At 32.7% G+C, this 27,974-nt stretch overlaps 2 protein-coding genes across 3 annotated transcripts; one reads left to right on the forward strand and one right to left on the reverse strand.

Moving 5' to 3' along the window:
• Positions 1-291: 291 nt before the first annotated feature.
• Positions 292-9,071, forward strand: LOC111048618 (meiotic nuclear division protein 1 homolog). Of its 2 annotated transcripts, none has more exons than XM_022334541.2 (6): positions 292-600; positions 3,527-3,619; positions 4,391-4,527; positions 5,029-5,134; positions 5,929-6,075; positions 7,214-9,071. In XM_022334541.2, the coding sequence occupies exons 2-6, from the start codon at positions 3,530-3,532 to the stop codon at positions 7,346-7,348; spliced, it is 615 nt and encodes a 204-aa protein (XP_022190233.2). In that variant the 5' UTR covers positions 292-600; positions 3,527-3,529; the 3' UTR covers positions 7,349-9,071. The 2 variants fall into 2 exon arrangements, with proteins under 2 accessions (XP_022190233.2, XP_022190234.2); XM_022334542.2 differs by having other exon boundaries at positions 328-604; positions 7,214-8,328.
• Positions 8,786-27,967, reverse strand: LOC111048617 (E3 ubiquitin-protein ligase MSL2). Its single transcript, XM_022334540.2, has 4 exons — positions 27,022-27,967; positions 25,418-25,714; positions 12,666-12,767; positions 8,786-10,018 (listed from the first exon to the last, which is right to left on the reverse strand). The coding sequence occupies exons 1-4, from the start codon at positions 27,781-27,783 to the stop codon at positions 9,899-9,901; spliced, it is 1,281 nt and encodes a 426-aa protein (XP_022190232.1). The 5' UTR covers positions 27,784-27,967; the 3' UTR covers positions 8,786-9,898.
• Positions 27,968-27,974: the final 7 nt, after the last annotated feature.

Consider the following 27,974-nt stretch of genomic DNA (forward strand, 5'->3'; position numbering starts at 1 on the left):
TTATTATTATTATTATTATTATTCAAGGACTCGGGGATCATTTCAAATGATGGCGCTGAAGCTCTTCAATCTTCTTCCTGATGATATAAGAAGGCGGGGTCTTCTGACTCCATAAAAATATTATATATATATAAACTGGGAATGTTAAAAAACGTTCATCCTTCATTTCAAAATTCCCGCACATACTACTCAAAGAGTGCCTACTTGATACGATTGTTCGTTGTTGTACTTGTAGCACGAAGAAGTCTGATTTTGTTGTAGTTGATCGATATCTAAAAGTTATCCTTATATACTGTAATTTGATCAACCTCATAATATTTTCATTCTGATTAATTGATCAGTTTGTTCATACATCATTCATTGCAATTTAATATGCAAACAAATGTTCAGAAATGAAAATATAGGTGGCCATGGTTAAGAACTTTTTGCGGTTTTCTTATTCAGATTTTTGAAACTCCAAACTTTGTTTTTGAGGTTATATTTTTTTATTTACAATTACAATACTTGCTCGAACCTGACAAAGTGACAAAAATAGTGTTATTTTCTTGCCGTATTTAATACATTATACATTTTGATTTAGTTTTCCTCAATCTTCATCAAGTACGTGAGTAATTTACTTTATTGATTTTACTTATTCAACAATTTTAACATAATTACAAACAAATTTGCTTAGTAGAAGATATAATTATTTTATATATTGTGTTGAGCATTTACACTAAGTAGTGTATATTTTTATATATTCAACAATTCATTTTCATTTCCAAACAATCAATAAAATTTTACAATAAATTATTACATAGCCTACCTGACTAACTGTGACTACCGTACGGTACGGTATTCTAAATTACAAGATGTTTCAGACAAGTCTATAAGTTAGTTTTTTTTATTAGAATTATATTTTTTAATATTTCTTATAAAGGTACCTAATTTATTAAGTTAATCTATCATATAATAAAGAAAAGAATTATTGTCTTAAACATTTAAACTCTTGACGCAACCCATCCGGCATTGCTGGTAGCCTATTAGTGAAGAGGAAGATAGGGGATATATAATACACGAATCATGTCTGAACTACTGGTCTGATTAACTTGAAACTTTGCATTTAGATTCTTAATTTACCTAGGATAGAAGCCTATTTTAAATTCTTCAAGATTTCATTAAGTTACATCAAATTTTCAGTTTGTCATATTTTTAATTTGACGCTTGCGGAGCACGGTTTAGGCCTACCTGATTATTCTTAATAATTCAAAGACCTCCCAAAAAAGCAAGCTAAAGCTGCTAGAGGATACGTATGAGTTTTATCTGCATTTGACTGCATGTTCAACTATGAAAGAAGTATGATAACAAAGGAGCATGGGTTACCTGCCTAGTTCTTGATAATTCGTAGACCTAACAGGAAAGCTAGCTCAAGCTGTAAGAGGGAGTACAATACTGCATTTGACTGCATTTTCAACTATCTAAGAAGTATCATTTAATTACGCCAATTACATATTGATAATAAAATAAAAACTGGTGAAATTTTCTTGCTCGGTTCCACTAAGTCCGATTAAGACAATTTAACATGGCGAAGCCAGGTACGATTTACAAGAATTGTGCACTGTTCACTGAACATTTGTAGCTTCAGGCCAATCTCCATAACTCCTGTCTTTGGCAACGTGATTGAGGCAGTGATCAAGCCTCAGCTGGAGGCTTCCTTTGAGGAGAATGGCCTGTTCACCAAACATGCAGTTTGGCTTCCGAGTTGAGAGATCAATAGTGGATGCTGCCTTGGAGGATGGTGAGTCTCTGGCTCTGTGTGATCTGAGTCAAGCTTTCGAATGTGTGGACCATCGCATTCTACTTAGAAAACTGAGTTTCTATGGTCTAAGGGACTCGGCCCTTTCCATCTTGGGCTCATACCTTTCTGGAAGGACTCAGCTTGTTTCCCTCGGTGGTGCAAACTCCCAGACCCTTCGGGTGGCTTTTGGTGTTCCTCAGGGATCGGTGCTGGGGCCTACACTGTTCCTTGTCATGATAAATGACCTCGACGACCATGGTTCTTCTCTGATGTTTGTGGATGATGCATCACTGCTGTCATCGGGTGCTGAGCTTGAGCGGGTTTTGGAGGCGTCTGCGGAGCATCTTCGATCTACCACTTTATGGTTCCTGGCTAATCGATTCCAGCTGAATGAGGACAAGACCCAAAGGATCATCTGCAGCTTGTCACGAGAACTGCGTTACCCTTAGAATCTAGTAAAGCTGCTGGGGTTTGTCTTGGATTGCAAACTCAGCTGGAACAATCATTTACAGCAGGTAACCAGCCGACTCTCCAGCATTTGCTTTATGCTGATCAAGATGAGGGGCCTGGCGACGGAGAACTATCTGTTAATGATGTATCACGCTCTCTTCCATTGCCACATCACTTATGGATTGATATGTGGGGTCATTCAGCAGGGGCTGCTGATGTCCTGAGGCTGCAAAAGAGGGCTTTAAGAATTATAACAGGCAGCGACCATCTTGCCCACTGTAAGCCATCTTTACTCGCCTTGGTGTACTGACTGTCTCCAGCCATTACATCCTCCTGCGCTTGGTGTATGTCAAGAAGATACAGCATACTCTAGCTACCCGTAGTGACATCCACCGCCACAACACCAGGCGCAGTGAGCTGTTCGATATCCCCAGGAGACGCCTCCACCGATCACAGGCCAGTTATAGGATTTCTGCCCTGAAATTCTACAACAATCTGCCTAGTAGTGTGAAGCAATAAGATGAGGCCGCCTTCAGGAGAACCGTCCGGAAGCTACTGTGTAACAATGCATATTACAGTGTAAATGAATTTATGGTTGATAATTTGAATATTTACTGTGAGCCCGATCACTGCTATCTGAACTGTTACAGTTTTTGTTGAATTGCGGTACGTATTTTGATTCTTTGACGCCATCGATCCCACGATTGTGGGTAATGGATGAAGCAGAAGATATCAAAGGTATTATTGAGATGAATGTTTATGCCATAAAAATAATATGTTCTAGTGCACTCGTAAAGCGAACCTGATTTAACCATTACATGTTCAAATGTCTTGACTGAGCTTGGTGAAATCGGACTAAAATCCGAATCAAAAGTTTAAGAGAAATTAGGGCATACCATATAAATATAAGATATAGGCCTCATGTAACACGAAATCGAGTTTTGAAACTCGAAATGATAAAATTGCATGTATAACAAGCTACATGAATTTGTATTTTTGAACCTGTTATATGCTAGGCCTATAGCAAAAGCTTTATATCAAAGTTACATGGCGTAAACGGTTTTACGTCTATTCTACATCAGAAACGTTTTATAATAAATATAAGTAAATAAGTTTCGCCGATATGCCGAGTCCAACGTCTCCGTATATTTTATGTCCAATTTTATGTTCAAGTACAGATTAATTATATATCATCAAAAAATGTTGTATTCTAATATGCTTCCAAGGTTTTAAAAAATGAACTGATTGGTTACTTGATTACGACCCTTCAATCTTAATTAGGTATTTTCAATGTTACAGATCATGTCAAAAAAGAAGGGAGTAAGTGCAGATGAAAAACGAAACAGGATCCTTCAGTTATTTTACGAGAAGAAAGACTTTTTCAATCTAAAGGTGACTGAATCCATATTAAATTTCTTACTTGTCAATTTCTAATTAATTACATTTTTTTAGTTTCTGTTTTTTTTTTTAATGTGATTAGTATACTAGAACATCTATATCTTTATACAGTCGAAGACAGTTATTATCATGGAGATACCATTTCCTGTAACAGCGGGTTCTGGAGAGAGGCAGAAGGTAATTAGAGAAATCAATCAAACTGGCCCAAGGTCTACATTGGTAATTTTTAGTGGAATAAAATTCTTGGACTAAACCATATTTTCTGTGTATTGGACTAACAGATAATGAACTGGATTTTTAACACTTGGGCTCGAAGTATATTCGGCCACCAGTCTCGACCACCAGTGAGATGCCAGAGAGCAACCATTGGCGACCGAGAGTAGAACACGCTGAATCACCAGGATTCGCACGACTCGAGCGAGACAACAGTTGGGTCGCCAAAACCCGACTGGACACCCTAGTGTAATGATTACAATAAGATCTAATTTCCCCATACCCACTGGTTGCCGAATAATATACGAGCCTTAGCAAGCGGAATTATCTATAATTTATGCTTATAGTCTTACTACTGCATGATAATTATAACTCAGTACAATTATCATGCATATGCATTAAGATTATAATGAAAGTGTTGTTTTTAAGAATATAGAATGTAATATTTCATAAAGCAACAGTGTAATAATTACAGTATGCTTAATGCTTAATTTGATTTTTTTATATTTTGGTTTCTTTTTTGTTCATGTTGTTTTAATTGTTGTTGATTAGGAAGTGGAAAAGATTGGCCAGAAAGAGAAGGGTGTGAAGAGTCAGTACATCAAAGATATAGTTCAAAACTTGGTGGCTGATGGTCTTGTAGACTCTGATAAGATTGGAACGTCCATCTATTATTGGTCTGATCCAAGGTTAGTAAGTTATAGAATAAGTTCAGTATGTTGAAAATTTCAGTCACCAAAAAATTACACAAGAGTGGAAACCGTAGATTGAAGGGTAAACTTGAGACTGCTGAGGGTAATAGGCCTACCTAAAGAATGTGTATGGGAAGGATGATGATGATGATGTTGGTGATAGATGGAGTGTGTGTTGAAGTGTTTAAAAAACATTTGTGATGAAGTTTTAATTAATCTAAAAGATCCAAGGACAATCATTAAGTTTAACAATTTCAGATTGTTTGTCTTTTTCATTCTCTCAACCAGCAGCTAAGAAGAAATTTACTTTCTTAAGTAAAAATTAAATAAACAGACTTCAATAATATTAATAGGAAACACGTTTATTAAATTTATTGGTTGGAAAGCTGTAGACACAATACTTGAATCTTGATGTTTTTAAAATGAATTATGTAAAGCTCTAATTCAACATTCCTTTTCCGTCTTCCCAATTTCAGTTATAGTATTTTTTTATTTCAGGAAAGCTATAAATGCTAAGAAAAGATCACTAAGCGATATTGAGAATAAACTTGAGGAATGTAACAAAAGGTTGAAGAAATCAAAAGATGGACTATTGGATGCAAAGGTAAGTTTTATAAGATTTCGCCTGTTTCACTCAAGAAAATCTCTTTCTACTGTAATTATTTTGACATAGAAAACAATAATTATTATCATTTGAAATAATTACTATGACATATTGTGTAATTTGGCATAAATTACAGAATAAACTAATGCATTGAAATTACAAACATATGTACAATTTTTTTTCAATCGTGATCCTTTGAGCCAAATAAAAATAAAGATATTGGTTATAATGCTGAGACTATGACTCCTTCAAATATTGATATACAACTCATGGAAATTTCCTGGGGTTGAATTTAGTAGTATGTAGGCTACCAATAACGTTTAACGCCTGCAGAATTCATCCCACAGCCTGGAATTCTCCATTTATTTTAACCAATTAGATAAAAATATAAAAGAGAAAATTATTCTTGGTGCGTTACTGTGTTCATCTAAAAGTAGTATCCTCCCTCATACATTCTTTTCCATTTCATTGCTGACATTTCGTAACTCACACTTGAAAATTATTTATAAGTAACTGATATGAACATGGAATGTTCATAGCGGGGAACATGCAATTTATGTCAGTGTTTCTTTCACAAACAACACCATTATTTTATTTTTTATGTTGTCAATATAAATTTGTATAACTAAGTTGTTAATACTTAATACACAATATTACAGTTTCTATACTACTATATATTTTCAATTTGCTCTACTAGAACTGTAATTTTCTCAAGCTTTAGAATATTGAAAACCATATTGTCGACTCGTTTTCATTTCATTCCTCTCTAATTAAAATTTCTTATCAATCACCAGATCGGTCGAGAAGAAACTCCTGAACGAGCTACTCTTATGAAAAGGTTGAGCGAGTTGGAGGAAGAAGAACTAGCTGTTAATAAAGAATGGGAAAAGTATAAACATGCTGATCCTAAACTTCTTGAAATAATGACAGAGGAAGTGAAGGTAAGGAGAAAAAATACAGTACAGTTCCTTCTCATCTTACTATTCGACCAAGACTTGGTCTGACCAAGATATTTTTCTTTAGTTTTTCGGATGAATGTCTTGCATTGAACCTACATTGAACTCGATCGGACTAATGCCCAAAAACAGTCGTAACGTTATGCCGGAGGCCATGAAATTGATCTGGTATTCAATTCATCAGTTTTGAATATAAGTTGCGTATGAAATATATTGCATTCATTTTTGGTTAATGGTTAATTTATTTTTCTTCTATTCACTTGAGTGTTTATTTTAACTCATGAACAAAGTTTTGTCCATCACATAAAATCAGCAAGTTTGCTTGTGAAACATGCAGTGAGCTCCAGGTACATTGGTTTTGTCTATTCCACAAAATCAGCAATCAAGTATTTTGTTAATTAGACATAGGTGCAGTTTTCTATTTCGAAAAATTAGACATGCTTGACATGTAACTTACGTGTAGTTTTGCACACATTGCCATTCATTTATCGCATCCATTCTATGGTTATTGCCACACACTTTTTTGCATTCACTGTCTTTATTAGTTTTGAAAATAACTTAATATTGGAAAACATTATTCTCATTCTTAACGTAATTAGAAAAGTTACTTCTCTCGTAAAGAACCAGATGACCTGGGAGTAGTTCGCTAATAGTCGTCTCCTAAAATATCCAAAATAACTTAAAGTCCGAGAGATATTACTTTTTACACGGTTCTTTCTCGAAGACAGAAAGGTCCGATGCTCTTTCCTTCACTAATCTCTCTCTCTACCTAACAGCATTCTCCCTACTATTGTGTCAGCATCCAAATGTGAGCACCATGCTTACTCCTCTCCACTACTCTGTCCATGCTACAAACTGTGGAAGGAGAAATCAGTTTCTCCTCTTCATATTAGAAGTAATATATCTCGGACTATAGCTATTGAGAGATTCATCCATTTAATCGAACGTTATTGGACATTTTTATCCACTGTCAATATCAATTCAGTCATATTATGACTTTTTCATCTCGCTAAGTTCTAGTAAACAAAATGTCAAGATAACTGTAATACAATAGCATAAACTAATTGATTAGTGACCTGTTCAATTATAGTAGCCCACCTTCAAATGCATTGTGTTTTTCTAGGTTGCCAAAGATGCTATCAACAGGTGGACCGAAAACATAATACTTACCAAATCTTGGTGTAAAAACAAGTTTGGCATTGACGAAAAAACGTTGGACAAACAATTTTCTATACCTGAAGACTTTGATTACATTTAATCTACTGCAATCCGAGAATTGCTTTTGCTGATTTAAAGTTTCACGACTAGTCATTAAGGGAATAATAATATTATTAATATGATTGATAATTTTCGAATAAGTTGAGCTAAATATTTAGTATTGCATCAACTGTTTAAAGTTCGTCCATTCAATAGCACTTGTATTTCGTTCATATATTACGGCACCCAACTAGACTGATACAGTACCTGAAAATATAATAGTAGCCTTTCGGAATTGTAAAAAAAAACAACTTTGGAGTAATTAATTCATTGAGTTATGATACATGACTCATTTTCGATCATCATCGAATCAATTCATAGCCTAATACCATTTGAATTTTTCTATTTTTCATGTTCTATTTTAACTAACTTATTCAAATATACACATATCATAAAAAAGAGATACTAAAGGCTTAACTCAAGATTGCCTCTCTCCCGAATTTTGATGAAGTACTATGTTACGTGTTGAAAATAAACATATTTTCAGATGCAGGATTTGTAAATAGTGAAGTAATATTAAAGATAAAACTTTTGATTAGTATAAGTAGTATTTTTTCAATGACGTTTGATAAAAAGCTCTGAATTTTAATATAAATTCGAAATCTCAAGGTTGACTACTGGTAGCATAAACTAATATGTAAGCAGTTAGCTGAGACCCGGCCTCAAAGGCTGAGGCCAATCCAGAAATAGGCCTCAATACAAAACTCCTCCGGCCTTCAGGTCGAAAATGCAAGATTGATTCCTCAAATTGCCTCTACGTGATTCCTCGAAGTGAAGTTCCTTCAACGCAAATTGCTTTTGAACTCTGCCTTGAGAATGTTCAACTATTAAACTTTCTCGAAGGTGAAGGTATGAATATGAAATAATAATAATTAGTAAATTCAGTGACCTATTCTCAGGAGTATAAGACCAATCAGTAATCGAATTTTATTAGTTGACGTTATTCTTTGCCAAAATAATTGCCGGTCAACTTGGGTTGCACCTACAGGATCAACTATTTTGAAATAGCTAATACCCAAGGATAGTATATAACTGTATACTATCCTTGAATCATACCTGCTACTTAGCATCACAATGTTCCAGGATTGATTATTATGCTCTCATAAAAAATTAACAGTATATTATCAGTTGAAATCTATAATTGCTAAATATCCCATTCATTAGTTCTCTAATACAGAATAATACCTCAATTTTCTATTTATGAATAACATTTTATTTGGCCAGTCAATATTTCAACAAAATTAAGCTTGAATTTGTATTTAATCACATTATTAAAAGCTATATTTTATTTAAAAACATTTATGTTATATAAAATTAAATTCAATTCGATAAAATGTATGTTATTCAGTTAGATAAAATAGCAATAAATTCAGATACATTGCTTGAATTTTATGATTTATGTTCTATTACCTAATTCATAGAATTATTACTGTTCAAATGGAGTTTTAAAATCTTTTATTTCTATCAATATGATTGAAATTCAATTTTCAATTACATTATTATTGCTTCTGTAAGTACAATATTATTTATAGATCTCCTAACAACAATAATTGCAATAAGAAGAGATTGATGAATACATAATGTAATGAATAAATTATAAAGAATCTTAATACGGTTGTTCCTAGCATGCGCATGGAGCTTCGAATATGACATGAAAATTATAATACAAAACTGATAAGTTGATATAAAATCTATGTTATTCAGTTGGATAAAATAGCAATAAATATGAATAAATTCATAATTTAATGAATAAATGATAAATAATCTTATTACGGTTGTTCCTTGCATGCGCATGGAGCTTCTTCGAATATGACATGAAAATTATAATACAAAAATGATAAGTTGATATAAAATCTTTTTTGAAAATGTAACATTCCTTGTTATACAAATTTACTGACTAGTCTAATTGTTGCAATAGATTAAAGCATGCTACATTCTGCTCGACTGAGAAACTGCGCTCCAACAATCAAGTTTTTAACAATTAATTAAAATCACTGAATACTCAAATTAATGTATAAATATTAAAAACATAATTGATGTATATATTGGCTGTAGATATTTAGCTAAGTATAGTCTTAATAAATATAATCCAAGTATAATATAAGAAATAAATTCATAATATACAAAAAATCTTAATGGTCAAATATAGGGGACTCCAAAATATTTACAACACATGATATATCTTTTACTGAGATGAGGGTGGTTGCAGCATTATCAGACAACCTAAAAATTTTACTTGAATGAGTGGGAAAAACAAAATAAATAAAATCGAATCACATAACTTATTCCGGTACTGCTATAATATGTGTATCTATATTGTATTGGAGAGAATGTACAATGGATTATGTCATTGTTTGTGAAATACTTTTGATTATAAGGTATTGCTAAGTAGATCACTTTTTATGTTGTATAAAGATTGAATAGAAGATTTGAGGACATGTTTTAGAGATTAGTACCTATGGAATAAATTATCCACTACTTGAACACATCTGAAGACCATCGATATCTTCAATGCACTCTACACAATTATCACATAATTCGAAATACAGTTTCACAACTCCATGGTGATTCCGTCATCGTCGTGATCAGTAGTCACAACACTGTTGCCGTCCAGGATTATGCCCGACGTATTAGGAGAAACGTTCAAGGGGGTTGTGCACATTCCGACAACCTAAAAGAGTCATCAAGTAATAAATCATACAGTGGATTGGAGATTAAATTATATCAAGCAAAAAACTGAAAGACAGTATAACAGATGAAACCCATCCAGAAATGAAGCTGCGAAGTCAAATATTGTGTTTTATTAATCATTCACTCCAAATTTCTCTGTCAACTGATCTATTGTTGTTGAATAAACAAATCTTCAACTGAAGATTTGACACTAAACACTATAACGGCTGCTACAATCATAGGGAAATGCGAAAAGTAATAGAATTCTACATTAAATTGATAATAATTAAATGCTCTATGAGCTTATAATGAGCACAATTTTTTCAATTCATTGTTGAAAAGTTACAAAACCAAAGATTAAATTTGTGGAAAACGTTGCTTTCTTCAAATTTCATTCCTTCGAGCGAAAATATATCTAGAAGACTATGAGAGATATGAAAAAATGTTATGAATAAAACTTGTAGGCACATTTGGTAGCTTTAATTTTGTATTCGATACAAATATATTGTTCAAGATGTAATGCGAAAAACCAAAAAATGGTACTTTAAAACCACCCCCACCTCCTCGGCATAGGGAGTAGGGGTGAGGACTTTTGATATGTTTACCTTCTAACTCCTTGAAAGAGCTGCGGGGTCAAAAATTATGTTACAAACCTGTTACAATTCCTGCTCTATTCATTTTTTCAAGCATTCGTTGCCTGGAATACAGCAACAACTGGCTATTAATAAGATAGTTGTGATGATTTTTTTATAATCATTTTTCAGATTAATTTTAAAAAAGGGTTGCACATTTTCAATAGGTACACTACTTTCTTATACAGAGTGGGTGAAAAGTCCGAGAACGGCTTAATATCTCATACACAAAGGTAATTTGACGGTGGGTGTGATTGGGGATCCTACTCAAATTGAAAATACTACTTTACTATGACTTCAAAAATCTGGTCCTCCATATTGAATGCAACATTGTTTTTTTAAATACATGATTTCGATACGGAATTTCAAGAAAAAATGAATGGCGGAATCCGCATATCGATATCTCAACCCGTTTCGAAGATATTCACATTATTAATCAGTACTATTCAAAGCAGAAAGATAAGAAAAAAGTATGAGAACATCTCGTGAGAAAATGTGATTTCAAGGTGGGTGTGATTGGGGATTCTGAATGCAACTTTGTTTTTTTTTTAAATGGGAAGATGGTCATGAGATACATGATTTCGATACGGAATTTCAAGAAAAAAATGAATGGCAAAAACCGCAAATAGAAATGAAATAGATGAGTAGTATTGATTAATAATGTGAATATCTTCGAAGCGGTTTGAGATATCGATGTGCAGTTTTCGTCATTCATTTTGTCTTGAAATTCCGTATCGAAATCATGTATCGCATGACCACCTTCCTATTTGAAAAAACAAAGTTGCATTTAATATGGCGGACCAGATTTTTGAAGTCATAGTAAAGTAGTATTTTCAATATAAGTAGGACCTCCAATCACACCCACCTTGAAATCACATTTTCTCATGAGATACTAAGCCGTTCTCATACTTTTTTCTTCCCTTTCTGGTGTGAATAGTATTGATTAATAATATGAATATCTTCGAAACGGTTTGATATATCGATAAATGGATTTCGCCATTCATTTTTTCTTGAAATTCCGTATCGAAATCATGTATCACATGACCACCTTCCTATTTGAAAAAACAAAGTTGCATTCAATATGGCGGACCAGATTTTAGAAGTCATAGTAAAGTAGTATTATCAATATAAGTAGGATCCCCAATCACACCCACCGTCAAATTACCTTTGTGTATGAGATATTAAGCCGTTCTCGGACTTTTCACCCACCCTGTATTTACCATTTTGTGCTGCAATTTCAAGATGATGACAAATATAAAATAATGCCTACTTATAATGATGAATATACAGAGTGTTTCCGAACTCCCTGCCAATATTCTGGAACATTGTTCCTGAACACCTAACATATCTAGATATAATTTTCAAACTGTACGGAAGTCCTTAGTTACTCACATAGCCGCCATTTTGTTATTTTTCTTCTAAATATAATGGCTGAACATACATAATGCTTTACATTGTGTAAGTGAAACTTTGCACAATACTTTATGACAACTGGACAGAGCTACAAAAATTATGAAAATTTTTCAAGTTGTCATTTATTTTCAAATTTATAAAACAATATGAATTTGAAATATTTATAAAACAATGACAAATTTATAAAACAATATGAATTTGAAATACTGTTATATTTTTTGGTAACTCTGTCTAGTTGTCATGAATTATTGTGCAAAGTTTCACTTCGGTATGTTACCTTATTTAGAACAAAAATAGTTAGTGAACAAATAAAATGGCGACTGTGTGATTAACTAAGGACTTTCGGACAGTTTAAAAATAATATTCGGATATGTTTCCTATCCAGGAGCAATGCCAAAGAATATTAGTAGAGAGTTCGGAAACATCCTATATAGGGCTTAAATTCCCTTTCGAAGAATTCATATAACAAGCGAGCTAGCGAGCGCTGATTCATCTGAGCCACGAAAGATTAGTCCTTCCAAAAATAAAAAACGCTATAATGTTAACTCTGTTTCTTCTTCCCGTGAATAGACTACAAAATAAGTTAATGTTATCATTGCTCACCTGAACAGTAGCATTATTTGCCGAGATCGAAGATGACTCTCCAAGAACAGACAAAGAAGCATTGTTCAACTGAAGTCCATTAGAGGCTAAAGGATAGCTTATCTGAAACAGCCCATAATAATTTCCCAAATTAGCATTCAATTCATATGCACTCTATAAGAGCTTCCCCGAGATCTAATATGCAGAGGTGTGCAATACTTGAAAAAAAACTTGAATGAGAAATTTGTGTAAGGAACATTAGCTTAATGAACTATTTTTTATGAACTATATTTTGGAGATAAAAGATAATATAAAGTCAATAATGATCTACTTTAAAATTTGCTGGAGAATGGTAACAAAAATCTGCTCCTTAGTTCAAATGGTTGGTGAAAATGTGGTTCAAAACTTTCTTGGATTCAATTCACATAATTATTTCAGAGTTATTTCCAATTTACAATATTAATGATGTAGGCCTACTAAAGTGAGGTCCACTTTATAATGGCAGTGTTTGATTAGTAATGGTATTGCTATCCTTGTCTATCATTCAACAAAGCGGATAGCGCTATCTCTTTCTTGCTTTGCTCTGTTGCCAGATCGTCTTTTAAAAATGTAGAATTAATAATTAATTAACAAAACATTTCATCTTAATTATGAAATTATTGAAAAATATAATTGATTATTTTAAACGAGAATGAACAGTTAATATTACATCGATAAACCTGTATCAACTACCGTCTATAGAAGGCATTGCCAAGACAGAGGATCGGCAACGTTTTTCTGCTATCTTTCTCCACTGTCATAACGTGGACCTCACTATATATATATTATTATAGTATTAAGGTAACTTAATTAGGCTATATAGTGCTACTTTTTTATATGTAATCTCTTCATCTCATATTTTCATCTGAGTGATTCTGATAAACTTCAAACCTAGCATGTATCAATAAATTGAGAAAATAAATCAATTAATTTTTTTATTGGATCAATGATACTGATAGCAATTGTTTCTCCTACTTAATAATTTTAACTTCATACCTACTTTTCTCAACAAATTGAGAAAATAAATCAATACATTTTTTTACTGAACCAATACTTTTTTCATCAAATCAATAAACTTTTTCTCAATAAATCAATACTGAGAGAAAATTAAACTGATCCTATTAAAAAGAGTTTTTAAATAAGTAACTGTGATGCGAACATAGGCATATCTACGGGGGGGGGGAAGTTCCCCGGTATCCTCCATTAGAAATAATGAAGCACTAAATTGAATGCGTGTTTTCTGAAATAGCCTACACAGAACGATGTTTATCAATAATTATTTAGTCTATACAGAATAGGTAAATAGTTTTCATCTATGTAGAAGTTTTTGTTTGTAAAATAAAAGACCAAATGGAATAAGTTGCAATTGGCGTCTGTAAAGCAAACAATTTCGTCACTTACTGAGAATTAAACTTGCAATTCATTCCCATATTTCATTTTCCCTTTCCAATTCGCATAGTATATTGCACATCTTTTCCATATTCCACTTTGCCCCTTCATTTTTCCACACGATTTTTTCAAATTCATTTTTATTCAAGTTATTCTATTCTTTCTTCACCCTGAAAAGCTCAGAGCTCAGTACTTTTGCTGGCATCAATCCGTGTAGTTAGCAATTCGCTTTTGAATACGAGCCCGGTGAAGATATTGTGATAATATACATTTTATAACTGAATCGTGATTGTGATAATGCGAAGTTATATTAATCCTTAGATGCATGATTTTTTGTAATAAGTTGATTTTTTTATTGCTTAGACAGTAGTCTTAATAAAGCTGAAAAAATAGTAAAACATTTTTTTGGGTGCCTAAGCTTTATTATACCAAAAATACTGGTATGATGCATGTATGCAACATCATGGCCTTGAATCTAAAAAATTAGTTTGACTTTTTACCATGCAACATCATGGCCTTGAATCTAAAGAAATAGTTTGACATTTTACCATGCAACATCATGGCCTTGAATCTAAAAAAATTTGACTTTTTACCATGCAACATCATGGCCTTGAATCTAAAAAAATATAATGACTTTTTCCATGCAACATCATGGCCTTGAATCTAAAAAAATAGTTTGACTTTTTACCATGCAACATCATGGCCTTGAATCTAAAAAAATAGTTTGACTTTTTACCATGCAACATCATGACCTTGAATCTAAAAAAAAAAATTATTTTGACTTTTTACCATGCAAAATCATGGCCATCAATCTAAAAGATTAGTTTGACTTTTTACCATGCAACATCATGGCCTTGAATCTAAAAAAATAGTTTGACATTTTACCATGAAACATCATGGCCTTGAATCTAAAAAAAAAGTTTGACTTTTTACCATGCAACATCATGGCCTTGAATCTAAAAAAATAGTTTGACTTTTTACCATGCAACATCATGGCCTTCAATCTAAAAACATTGTTTGACTTTTTAATCGTTAATGCATAGTGTTGCATATTTGAGACAAACCGAGGTACATAACTCATTAGGTAAAAGACAAATAAAAGGTGAGGTATATAATTAAAAAAATATGTATTGATATTCAAATTAGGCTACAAAATTAGCAAAATATTATTTTTATTGTTTAAAAAAATTAAATAACCTACTGTGAAATAATGAAAAAATGTCTGTTAGTTACTGTCAAGTGAAACAAATAAAAAGTGAGGTGTATATGTAGCCTATTGATACTCAAATTAGGCTAGGTCATTTACAAAACATTATTTTTACTGTCTAAAAATATTAGATAACTACTTACTGTAAAATAAAAGAGAAAAATGTCTGTTAGTAGGCCTAACTGTCAAATTACTGTAAAACACTAGATATAAAACTAGTTACTGTGGAATTATAGGAAACAATTCTGTCCTTGTTGAGGCACAGATTCAATGAACATTTTTCACATTTGATGTAAGAAAACCATTTGCAATTAGGAAGCTTACACCTTGCCTCTCTTCAGTCCAAATTTGCCAATGCCCTGAGTTGTCTAGTCTCAAATATTTTGGAGGAGGCGTCAAAGCGTGCCCTTTCTTTTTCTTTGCTTGAAGTTGGTTTTCAACATTGCTGCTTGAAGATCTTCCTATCTTTGTAGTGATCTTCTCTCCTATTGAACACAATGTTACCGCTAAGTCCTCACGAAATTTTGTTTGTGTCATAGTGTTCCCGTGAACTCGGCGGTACAGCAGCCACGCATTAACCATAGTCAATGGTAAAATATACGAAAATACCATTTTTTCGACTTGATAGAGATTTTGTGTTGAACCAATAAGCTGTCCAACAAGGCAACACGTCCCATAAACTTGGCATATTCTTGAACTATCTTTGGCCTGGGCACATCTACCTTGGATCGGCTTTTTTGTCAAACCGCTAGCTTATTCCTACTGGATTGGTTCCAACCAATGTAGAAGCTTTAGAAACCAATTTGTTGTCAAGCCACTGAACAACTGCTACATCCACACCATCTACCACTGCCATATTTTCATTAGATATTCTTCTAAGCTGTTTTTTCACAATTTATTCCTCGGGAAATTTAAGGCCAGGAAACCGATTTTTTTCTAACAGTCCCGAAAGAGTGAATGTCTTTTTTTCTAGATGCACTAGAAGAGGTAATGTTGTGTACCAATTGTCAAAGTAGAGCCTGAAATGTTGGCCATCTGGAATGATTCGAGAAAGTCTCAAGACAACATTGGCACCTAAGTTTGGTTCTTCAGGAAGCATTTCCATGTCAGTGCCCAAAAATATTTCGAAGTTGCAAACCCGCTCACACCGCTCAAAACAAACAATTTAAACCCCCATTTGTGGGGTTTCATTGGATTGTATTGCTTCATGAAGTGTCTAATCTTGGTCGCACGTACCTGTTCGTCAATTGAAAGTTCGGATTTCAAGGGTACAGTTCTGAACCTACTAAGTAAATGGTCAATGACCGGTCGAAGGCGGAAAAGTCTGTCATGAGCACGGTCCTCTCTGGGTTTCATATTACCATAGTCATTGAAGTGTAGAAACCTTCATATGTCTTCGAAGGTGTTGATGCCCATGGTTTTCGCAATTAACTGGTTGCCAATATTAGGGTCCCAGTAGGATCGAATATTGTTCAGCTTTACAATCGACATCATTACCAAAATACCCAGGTATTTTTTGAGTTGAAGTGGGGTCAAATTGAAGGGTTTACTTGGATCTTTCATCACTCTGTATTTCACAGTCTCTTCACAAATAGTTTGAACTAATTCATCATAAAAAATAACAACAAAATTGGTAAGGAGATTGGAGGTTCAAAATATTGTCTGGTAAATTTGTATTGCCCAAAAAGGTTATATCTTTGGAATAATCAAGATTCTTCACCATCCATCTGGGTTTCAATGATTCAGGTTTAGGCTTAGCTTTAGGTTTAGATCCAGTTGCAATTACATTTTCGGTAGGACTGGGACTTGCAGTAGGAAGAGAATCATGTTTAGGCTTAGTTTTAGGTTTAGATCCAGTTGCATTTACATTTTCACAAGGCCTAGGAATTACAGTGGGACGAGGATCAGGTGAAGTTGATGAACATGTTACACTATCACTAACACTATCTAATTTGGTGGAAGTTGTGGGCTCATATTCAAACTCTTCCTTTTCATTAGGGTCCAGCTTTTCCCTCAACTTAGCACTTGAGACACTAGTAAACTGCACAACCTCATTATCATTTAACTCGTCATCTGAATCTAAATCACTGCCATCAGGTATCTGTAAGTCTGTAGAGAAAATAGCATCAAGAATTTGCTCATCAGTTAGTCCACGATTAAAAAGCAAATCATCTAGTTTATCCATTTTCTTCAAATCATCACAAGTAAAGTAATCATACTAAATAAATAATAAAAGTAAAAACAATATAAATCAAAAATACTATTTAGCACTGGGCATAAACTACAGAACACAAGAAATTGAGAGTGTAAACAGTAACAGAAAATCTAATCCAACTAACCTCAAAATGACAAGAGTGAAAAACATGGAAGTCCATGATGTTGCATATGTTCTACAATCCGTTTTTTTACTTTAGGAAATAATGGAATAGCAAAATGAAATATTATGTGGTTTGATATTGTTCCTAATATATATTCTCAAATTTAGAAGATATTCAACTTGAATACCCCCCCCCCACCATACGAAAATTGCTTGTGAGTAGTCTTGAACGCTGTGCTGAAATTTTTTGGAACCACCCCTCTGCCCCGAAGAATTTTTAGGACGCAGTCATTGTCCAAACCCATCATCCTATAGGCACCCCTGCTTTATAGGTAAAATTGTGTTGTAAAATATGTCATATGAAACACATTACATTATCATCATTACTTATTTGTATTCTAGTCACTATTATCAAATTATCCATAACGAGACTTCAGGATCTTATCTGTGATTCAACAGAGAAATCCTTGGTGTACGAGCAGAACGGTCAGGCATCCATCTTTACCGCAACTTACTCGTTCTGTTCACACCTTTAGATCTTTATAGATGAGAAACCTATCTGTTTTTTTAATATTTTTTTTTATTTCTTGGGAGCTTACAGAATGTATTTACCTACCAGTAACATGTGAACTTCTAGAATTCAATTGAATCAAGAACTCATAATGAACAGTAGAACATTTGTTGAACGGTGGATCGAAGAATCTTCATGTTTGTATCCAAGGCCAGAACAGGTGAATCTCAACTGAGTAAGATGTCATCTCAATACAATGCTGGATTATTTTCTGTGGAGTGATTCATCAAAGTCTCAAATATTAAAACTGCATAAAATACTGTATAACAAGAGAGCAATGTAATTTGATTGAAATAGATTCAATTTAAATTTAATTGATCTGAAGTTTAATTCAACTTTATATCAAAGTTCTAATAAATGTATTCATTTTCTGTAGACATACTTGTCCAACTAAGCTACTTGTTTAACTGTCAAATGAGCGTAATAAGTAATAAAATAGTTATTGTGCATTTTAACTTGACTGGTTATCAAACCTGAAAAAATCATTCGCTACAATAATTGTTCTATTCATTCAATTTCAATCAAAATAGAGTGAGTCAAATATTATCGGAATGATCAGAGCTATGCAAAATGATGCCGGAGGTCCATGATGTCTTCATTCTTCAATCTTCTGCTGCTGAATAACAGTTTTTCTTCTTGAAATTCGTTGCAGACATTACAGGAAATAGCTAATTATAACTAATTTATCAATCCAATAATGGCATTAGATACATTTGAAGCATCAAATCTATCTCAACAGATTCTATGAAAATGGTAAGCCCCCGCAGGGGGTTATATTATTAACAGCTTTTTCAAGATGTTTACGAATGAGTCTGAGACAGTATGCTATCGTTACGTTGGTTAAATGATCTATTGGTGTCTGTCATTTATTATAATCATACCTCATCTTATAACCCCCTATAAGTCATAAATTATAGTACATGCAGACTTGAGGGTGCATCACAAAAAAGTTCCTACCTAATATCCCAGATAACCCTACTATAAGCATTTCATTAGATTTTAAACGAGTTGAAATCGTTGATGATTGCATAGATTTACTTTATATTCATAAGATTGAGAAAAGAAAATATCGGTAAAACTTTATACACACACTTATCAAATTGAAAATACTGGAATTTTAATGTATTTTTTTCAAAGATTAAAATTTAATATGAAATCACTGGAACGTTTTCAAATCAAAAGATGTTTTTTTGGGATGATGTCCACTTAAGCTTTTAGCTTGTAAGTAGGTGATTTTATGGGATGATCAAACGTCCATGCGGAACGTACAGCGGAATTCGAACCCACGATCAGGTACAATATCTTAGTCGTCTCGGCTGGCTATTTAAAACATACTTTTATTTCTTTAATGCTTATTTGAAAAAATACTAGTCTACAGTATTTTTGATCATGATGAGTCAAGTCATATAGAAACTTTCAATTGTTAAAATTGTAAACTAAATATATAAGTATTTCGAAAATAACAAAAATTCGCTATTCGGAATTAAAAGAACTGTCATAATTTACAACATTTTATTGGTTCTTCAAACAAATGATTTTTTGATACATAAGCAACAAAATAATAATACTGGTTAAATGAATAGGAGCTTCCTTCTTGAAAATGGAATGCTGTCTTATAAAGAATAGCAAAGGCCTACTACTAAAAATGCTCTATTGGAATGCATAATAATATGCACGCTATCATAATACATTTTCAGGTACTCTACCTTGAAAAATAAGAACTTAATTCTATTGAGAACTTAGATAATTATTATTATTTGTACTTTGTAGATTATGATATTAATATTCTTGTACTTTATGTAATATAATATTATGAATAATACTGGTCATAGTACATCATAATTAATATGCTATCATAATACATTTTCAGGTACTCTACCTTGAAAAATTAGAACTTTATTCTATTGAGCTCTTAGATAATATTATTATTTGTACATTGTAGATTATGATATTAATACTCTTGTACTTTATGTAATATAATAGTATGAATACATAATATTAATAAAAAATCAATTTTTCTAAGAAGAGGTTTACAAAAAAAAACTTGCAAAAGGTAAAATAAATGTTAGAATAAACAAAAATAGCCGTATAATGATAATAACATAAAGCTGTTTTGTAAAGTTTATCATATTTATGATAACTTTGTATTTTTTATTACATTGTTAAATTCATCTTCTTGGGCTGGAGTTAGACCAACCACGCAAATGCTTGTTCTGAACAAAGATGGATAAAAATCTGGATAAATCCAGTTTAAAAGCTCTAGAGCCATGAGAACTAACATGGCATTCATACACTTTTGGAGACTAATAAAAACAATATAAAAACTTGTAGAACCCTTTTATTAAAACTTTAAAACATTTTAACGACTCATTTTAAAGTATTTAAAATGTTTTAATAAAAGGGTACTACAAGTTTTATATTGTTTTTATTAATTTGTATAAAATAGCCCATATAAGTGAAGTGATTTTACTTTTGGAGACATAACTTATCAACCTTTTCATATGTCGGGTTGTTTCTATGTGTTTTATGCTCTAGAATTCGTGCTTCAGCTCTATGCTCGTTTGGTCCAAACAGCCCAGTAACATAATTTGCTAGCTATAATAACGGTACTCTACCTTGAAAAATGATAACTTATTCAGTTATCGATTGATCATTTGACATCTTGTGGGAATGGACGCCTTAAACTAAAACGTTATTTATTCTACGTAGCTCATAGATTAATATTATTTGTACTTCGTAGATTAGAATAGGTACTTACATTTTTGTACTTAATGCAATATAATATTAATACAAAATCAGGTTTTTAAAGGGAAAAATACAAATCTTGCAATAGCTAAAAGAAGTACTTCTGAAATAAACAAATATAACCGAATAATAACAAAGTCATTTAAAATTATATTTTATAAAAAATTGTCAACTGATTTCTATAAGATAAAGTGTTGTCGTTTTATACTCAACTTAAGGTTAATAGAATAATAGGATGAATATTACTTTGTAATGAATAATACTTTGAAGATTTAAATATTAGTATAATATAGAACCAACGAGAGTATAATAATATTGATATTTTTTTTTACATATATATAAAATATAACTTGAAAAATTATCAACAGGAGATTATTATTCTTAAAAAATACTGTATACATTACAAGCGAACAACTTCAAAGTACCTCAAAGTTTTGGAATATATGTTTGAAATTTCAACAAATTCTTGTAGCCTATACGAAAAATATTGCACAAATATACAATACTACGTTCTTGACACCATCCTACTAGGGCCTCCTATATACTATATATACTGTAGTACTAAGTCCTGATCCTGCTAAGATGCATTGAATCGATAAAGTAATTAACCCCTGAGCAAAAACAAACCAACTGATGTTAGTACTTAGTTATTACAGAATAAGTCATATGATTGCACAGACGCACCTACCGCGTATTCAAATTGAACTTTGACTCTGTTCAAGTTTAAGGCTGTGCAAAGGCTAAAAATAAACTTTCTACTCGTGATATTTTTCAAAGTTTTTCTATTTGTATATCATCAAGCTATCAAAATGAAAAAGTTTCCTCAGAAAAACATGTTTTTTCCAATTATTACTTTTTGAGATATGAGCGCCTGAAGTTTGAATTTTTGGGACAGAAAATTTCAAATCCGGTAAGATATAAATCTATGAGATTTGGAGGATGGATTTTTCATGGTATTGTTGATCTAGTAAAACAAAAATTTTCTGAAAGTATCAATTTTTGAAAAAGTTATTCAATTTACCAAAAATAACTCAACTAAAAGTTATTTTTGGTTATTTTTAGTAAATTTAATAACTATCTTGAAAATTGATATTTTCAAAAAAGAAAAATAACTGTTTTACTAAATCAACAATACAATGAAGAATCTATCCTCTAAATCTAATAGATTTATCTCTTACCGAATTTGAAATGTTCTGTCCCAAAAATTCAAACTTTAGGCGCTCATATCTCAAAAAGTAATGACCAGAAAAAAAATGTTTTCATGAGAAAACTTTTTCATTTTGATAGCTTGATGATATAAAAATTGAAAAACTTTGAAAAATATTACGAGTAGAAAGTTTATTTTTAGCCTTTATTCAATAATCTAACTCAAATATTTCTATTCTGAGGTAGGGATAATTAGACTAAATTATTGAAATTCTAGATCATCATTACAAATAATAAAAAATACAAATAATAATAATAATTATAATAACAAAATAAGTATATCATCAGCATAATTTGTATAAATGACACAATCTTTTGTTGAGCAAAATCTTATCCCTGGGAGAGAGCATATTAGGACGGATGGAAAGGGGTAGAAGACCATTTCGAGAACAATAAGATTCCCTTCACCTTGAATAAAGTTTTTTTACAGTTTAAAAGGTTGAAAAGTATCAAAAATGGGCTACAATATCAGTTAATCATATTTTAATTTATTACGATTTAAATAACTTGAATATAAATTTTAATTAATCATCAAACATAATGGAGATTGAAGCTCTGCGTGGTTAAGAAAACCTGCTTACTAAAATACACTGATCGACGATTCACAAGAAAACATGGTGGCATTCAATTTACAGAATGAACAGTTACACCATAAGAAATCCAACAATATTGTGAGCATGATCAATTTACAAGAAAATGACTATTTGTCAAGGATCATTATAATCTTAGTTACTATTATTACCAAGCAGGAACTCTTAAATTACAGGCACTAATTTGGTATATAATAGCCAACATTCAATATTTACAAAACAAATTATTAAAGCGATACCTAGTCTTTTTTAAATGAACTAGATTTTTGAAAAGCTCGATTTTTTCGCATATACAACATTAAACAATAATGTATTCTTTTTGAAAACAAACTTGAAGAAATAACTAGTAGCCATCAATTAGATGGTTAAAGCATGACGTTATTCAAATGAGCAGTACTAAATCAACTTGAAAGCTAATATATAATTATTTTCATGCTACACAAAGATTAACCACTTCATGAACATGTAAATAAAATAAAAAACTACTAAAATCCTTCTCACTGAATCATGGCTCACATATGATGTGCATGGTGGCATGCGTATCAAGTCAAACTCCTGTTTATTGCAGCACTCAGACTGGCGAAGCTTTTAAGCATCGTTGCGGTTATGGCACGGCTAGCAGTTTTCAAAACTTGGACAACATAAAAAAGCCAGCAGAACCTGCATGAACAGCAGGCATGTCTCAAATAATCGCCAGTATGAGTGCAAAAATGATCAGGAGTTCGATTCTGTGAGAATTTCAGGCCTTTTTTTATTTTACATGTCTATAAATGGGTTTTAGAGCCAAGGAGTGAGTAAAAATTCATGATGTCCATGCATCATATGTATCATGCATGTTTATCATTCATGTTCTACCGCTAGTGGCCAGCCTAACGAGCAGTTGTAGAAGAAATAATTTTTATAAATTGATTTCATACTGCTCTTTTGAAAAATCAGTTTCCCTTATGACACCCTAAGGCTTGTTTCACACACATACGGTCCGTTTTCGGTCGATTCCGAATAAATTTGAACCGGTAATTCGGTACCGAAACCGCACAGCACCGAACACACGCTCGAAACGAACAGGTTTCATCAGGTTCGAATTTGTTTCCAGGGAAAGCAAACAGTTGATTTCCATCAAACACACTTGTTCAGTTTCTGTTTCAACCTGATAGCGAGTGGATCTATTCCAAAATCTCCTAAAAGTCATTTTTATCAATTCATTCCAGCAGTTTATATCAAATAATTTTATTTAATTCAGCAGAATAATTTTAATTGATTCATTGTATATAGTTTTTAATAAATTGGTTAGGTTTCCAGGTGTTTATATGGACTGATTGATTTCTGCAGTGATGTGGGAAAAACTATGAAGTAAAAGTATTAAATTAATATAAAATAGATATTCACAGGGAAACTACTTGATTACTCTCAATATTGATGATCAATATTCACTGTGGGAGAGGTGACTGAAGCTTATACTTGGAAAGAGAATACAAAACCTAAGGCTGGCCTCTGACGGTAGAACATGTTCATCATTAGCGAGAGGGTTCTAACATGAAATAAACAACTTAACAATAAATAAACCACTGGTAAGTTATAAATGATAATTATACAAAAATAATTTAACCTCAAATAGAGCAGCAATGTAAAAATAATAAAAAAACCGGAGATACAAAAATCTAGCCTCATAAAATGTTTTTCGAAGCCTTTCGCTCTGATTCACTTAACAATTAGGTTTCCGAGCTCGGGATTTAGCTAAGTTCTAGACTTGGAGTCAGAAAATTGGCTTTCCGAAACTGGACGTAATCGCAGTTTTCATGATAATCTTATTTTATCATTTCTATAATAAATTGGAGACGTTTTTTTCTTCGACGAAATAAAACATTCCTAAATAATTCAAAATATCTGAAACTTTACACTACTTTCTCTTTATTGTGTTCATTCTTCTAGTTTTTCAAAATTTAATTCAAACGTGGACTGCGACTACGCCCCGTTTTGGAAAGCCAACTTTCTGACTCCAAGTCTAGAACTTAGCTAAATCCCGAGCTCGGAAACCGGCCGTTAATGACATGTTTATCATGGATGTCCTACCGTTAGTGGCGGTTTCTAATATCGATAGATTTCAGAATAATAGCTGACCTAATAAGAATCTTTTATGAATGAAAGTCTGGTATAAGGTTCTTTAACCAGCTCTCCACATCATGGAGTGATTTAGATGTAAGACTCTTTCAAGAACTCTGACTCATAGGCTGTTGGAAAGAGTACCCTACACATTAGATGAATGCTGTGAAGCTATCACGGGATAGAGGTAACTCCAGCATATAGAATGAGACTACAACTTGACGTGTTGCATGATGCAAGAGCCCTGCTCACTTAAGCGGCTAAACGCAACAAATTAATATTATAATAATAAGTCTCAATTCGTTTTTGGAAGCGACCCAAAACTAACCATATATGTGTGAAACAAGCCTTATTTGTAAAGATCATTCCTCATAATTTTTGGATATTCATATAAAAAAAGTATTACGAGAATACATATGAATAGTATTTATCAAAGGAAAGAAACATTTGGAAATTATTCTTTGGGTTTAACCCTATATAAATGAACTTTTATTCCTAATCATATTATCAACCCATCCTCTCCCTCTCTCACATTCAACTATTCAACCAGCTACTATTCAACTATACTACAGCTACAGCATACAATAGAATGAGTTATTTTTTGTTGACCTTTTGTCCGTCGAGCGTGTGCGGGTTGCGACATCCGCGACACTTGCAGTCGGAACAGGCGCGGCGCTCGATGTAGCAGGGACAGCGCTGGCCACAGCAGGTCAGCTTGCCAGGCTGCGCCGATTTGGTGGCGATGCCACACCGACAGCCCTGCCTCGCCGGCGTCACCACAGCAGGCGTTGCTGTCGCGTCCACCACTCCTTTGCTCGCACTCCGCAGCGACTTGCATGATCGCGCCACGCTTCGAGACCTTCGCGACCCCGACGTTGCTACGCGCGCTTTCAGCGCTTCTCCTGTCTACAAGTGACAGACAGTATTCATATTATTAACATAATCACACACAGTAATGATAAAACAATAAAATTATAAATAATTGATGTGTTAAAATTAATTAAAAGTATAAATAATTCATTACGTTGCATTTTTTTCCTAATTTGGAATTTGTTTTTAATGTAGGCCTAACTAATTTTAATACATTGTGGGCCCAACTATTAATAATGATTTTAGGCATAATTATTGGTTGTGTCCCTAAAAATTAGGATTAAAATTATTAATAATTCAAATTTATAACTCTTTTTACTCACTGCAAATGACAAACAATATCTACAGTGTATTATTGATAGTTGCCCCCAAGAAGCAATACTTCTGTTATGACTAGGCTACATGACTGACACTATCCGTTAATCATGTTAGACACAAAGTTAAGCGTTATTGACATTGAAACGATTAAAACCATCATTTCAATACTTTACTTCTTCTAAATGAGGAAACGAAATACATCCATGCTCTATGTTATACAGGATTTCTTAAACGTTAAAAGGACATTTTTTCACTGCTAAAGTTAAATACAAATCTAGGTTTTTCTGAAAAAGGTTCGGATGTTGAAATAAGTTACTATTTCAAAATATACAAGATAATCTTCATCAATTGCAGAAAAATTGTAGACGATTTTTGTGTTAACATTTACTAATGAATAAATTGCCAGTTTTAAAATAATTTTTATTGAATTATTCAAAGCATAGGAGGAGAATTTTGAGAAAAATGTTCAGTTTTACTAAAAATAATTTATGTGATACCAAACAATAATTATTGAGCTGAAATGAAAGAGATGTTGTCAGTGCCACGTAATTTATTCAAGCTAAATAATAGTTTTAATTAATTTAAGGCATCATCAGTGGTGTTGAAGACATTTTACTCGGGCTACTCCCGTGTTTCGGATGAACACGTTAAGTCATCGGTCCCGGCTGCCTAAAAGCAATCGTTAAGCCATGTCAGAGGTCCTGAAATTGACCAGGAGCGAGGAAAACTTCGACACTATACCTAACCCAGTCAGGGGTGACCATCAGACCGCAGCCCCTGGTTGCATCCTCAAATTCTATTTATTTTATTTTTTATTTTTAAAAAGACCACTGATAACTGACAAAACTTTAGTACGGTATGGGAGAATTTCACAACATATCTAGTGTAAATTTTACACAATAATTATTTCATTATTTTTTTACACACAAACTGATGCTTTTAGGGTAGTGAATAAATGATTTTCTTTATTACAAAGGCTTGTTTCAATTGAAAAGCTTCAACAATGATATTTGAACTATACATACCTTTTCTTGCAATTCAATGACTGGTAAGTCAACAACTGATATTTCAGTAGCATTTTTATCAAATTGATCATGATTGCTATCTAATTGGCTATAGACAACGTCAACTTGATAGACTGAATTGTGGGTTAAAGGCAGTGAGGATGATAAATTGATGCTACCACTTTCAAGTACAGCTTGTAAGTTATCACCGATGGGTATCTGATTTGAGTCTTTAGAAGAAGTGAATTCAATTTCAATGGGAGTTTGAACGTCAGTTTTACCGGATGTCTGAGTTGATGTGCTGGAGTACAGTTTTGGAAAAAAACTGTTGGCGGTTTCTGCTAATGTTCCTTCAGGTTTAAAATCATCTTCAAAACCAGATCCTTCTTTAATCAGTTCAGCCAAAGTTGAACCACCACTCACAATATTGCTAACTAAACGTCTGTAAAATGCTGAACTTGCTAAGTATTCACACAGGGACTTGTAGCACTGTAGAAGAATTCGAATTTGAATATTCTCAATGTATTTATCATAGTCCTTACACCAACTACAAGACGGTTTGAGATTTTTCTTTCTACCTTTACAGGACTTACAAACATGATGTTGACAATTTGATTCTGTAGGTGTATGAGGTTCTATTAGTAAGTTACCACATACTGTGCAAGAAAGAGATTGACGTAAATGTGGAATAATATTGAATAATTCCGAGTATGTTGTTAAATCTTCCGGATCGGCTTGAAACACAAGACTTGTTGTTGATACATACAAACTAACAGCATTCATTATCAGAATACTATTTTCAGAGACTATAAAGCACAATAGAATTGTTTTAAACAAATGAACACAAACACTAATTAAACTATAAGTAGGCTAACTCATAAATTGTTGATAAATTATAAAAGTTTAATAACGTATAGAAGTTTTTAGGTTAGTCGTTAACTGACAAAGAAAACGAGCCACTTTGCCAATATATT

This window comes from Nilaparvata lugens, chromosome 1, assembly GCF_014356525.2.
Source record: "Nilaparvata lugens isolate BPH chromosome 1, ASM1435652v1, whole genome shotgun sequence".
NCBI lineage: Eukaryota > Metazoa > Arthropoda > Insecta > Hemiptera > Delphacidae > Nilaparvata > Nilaparvata lugens.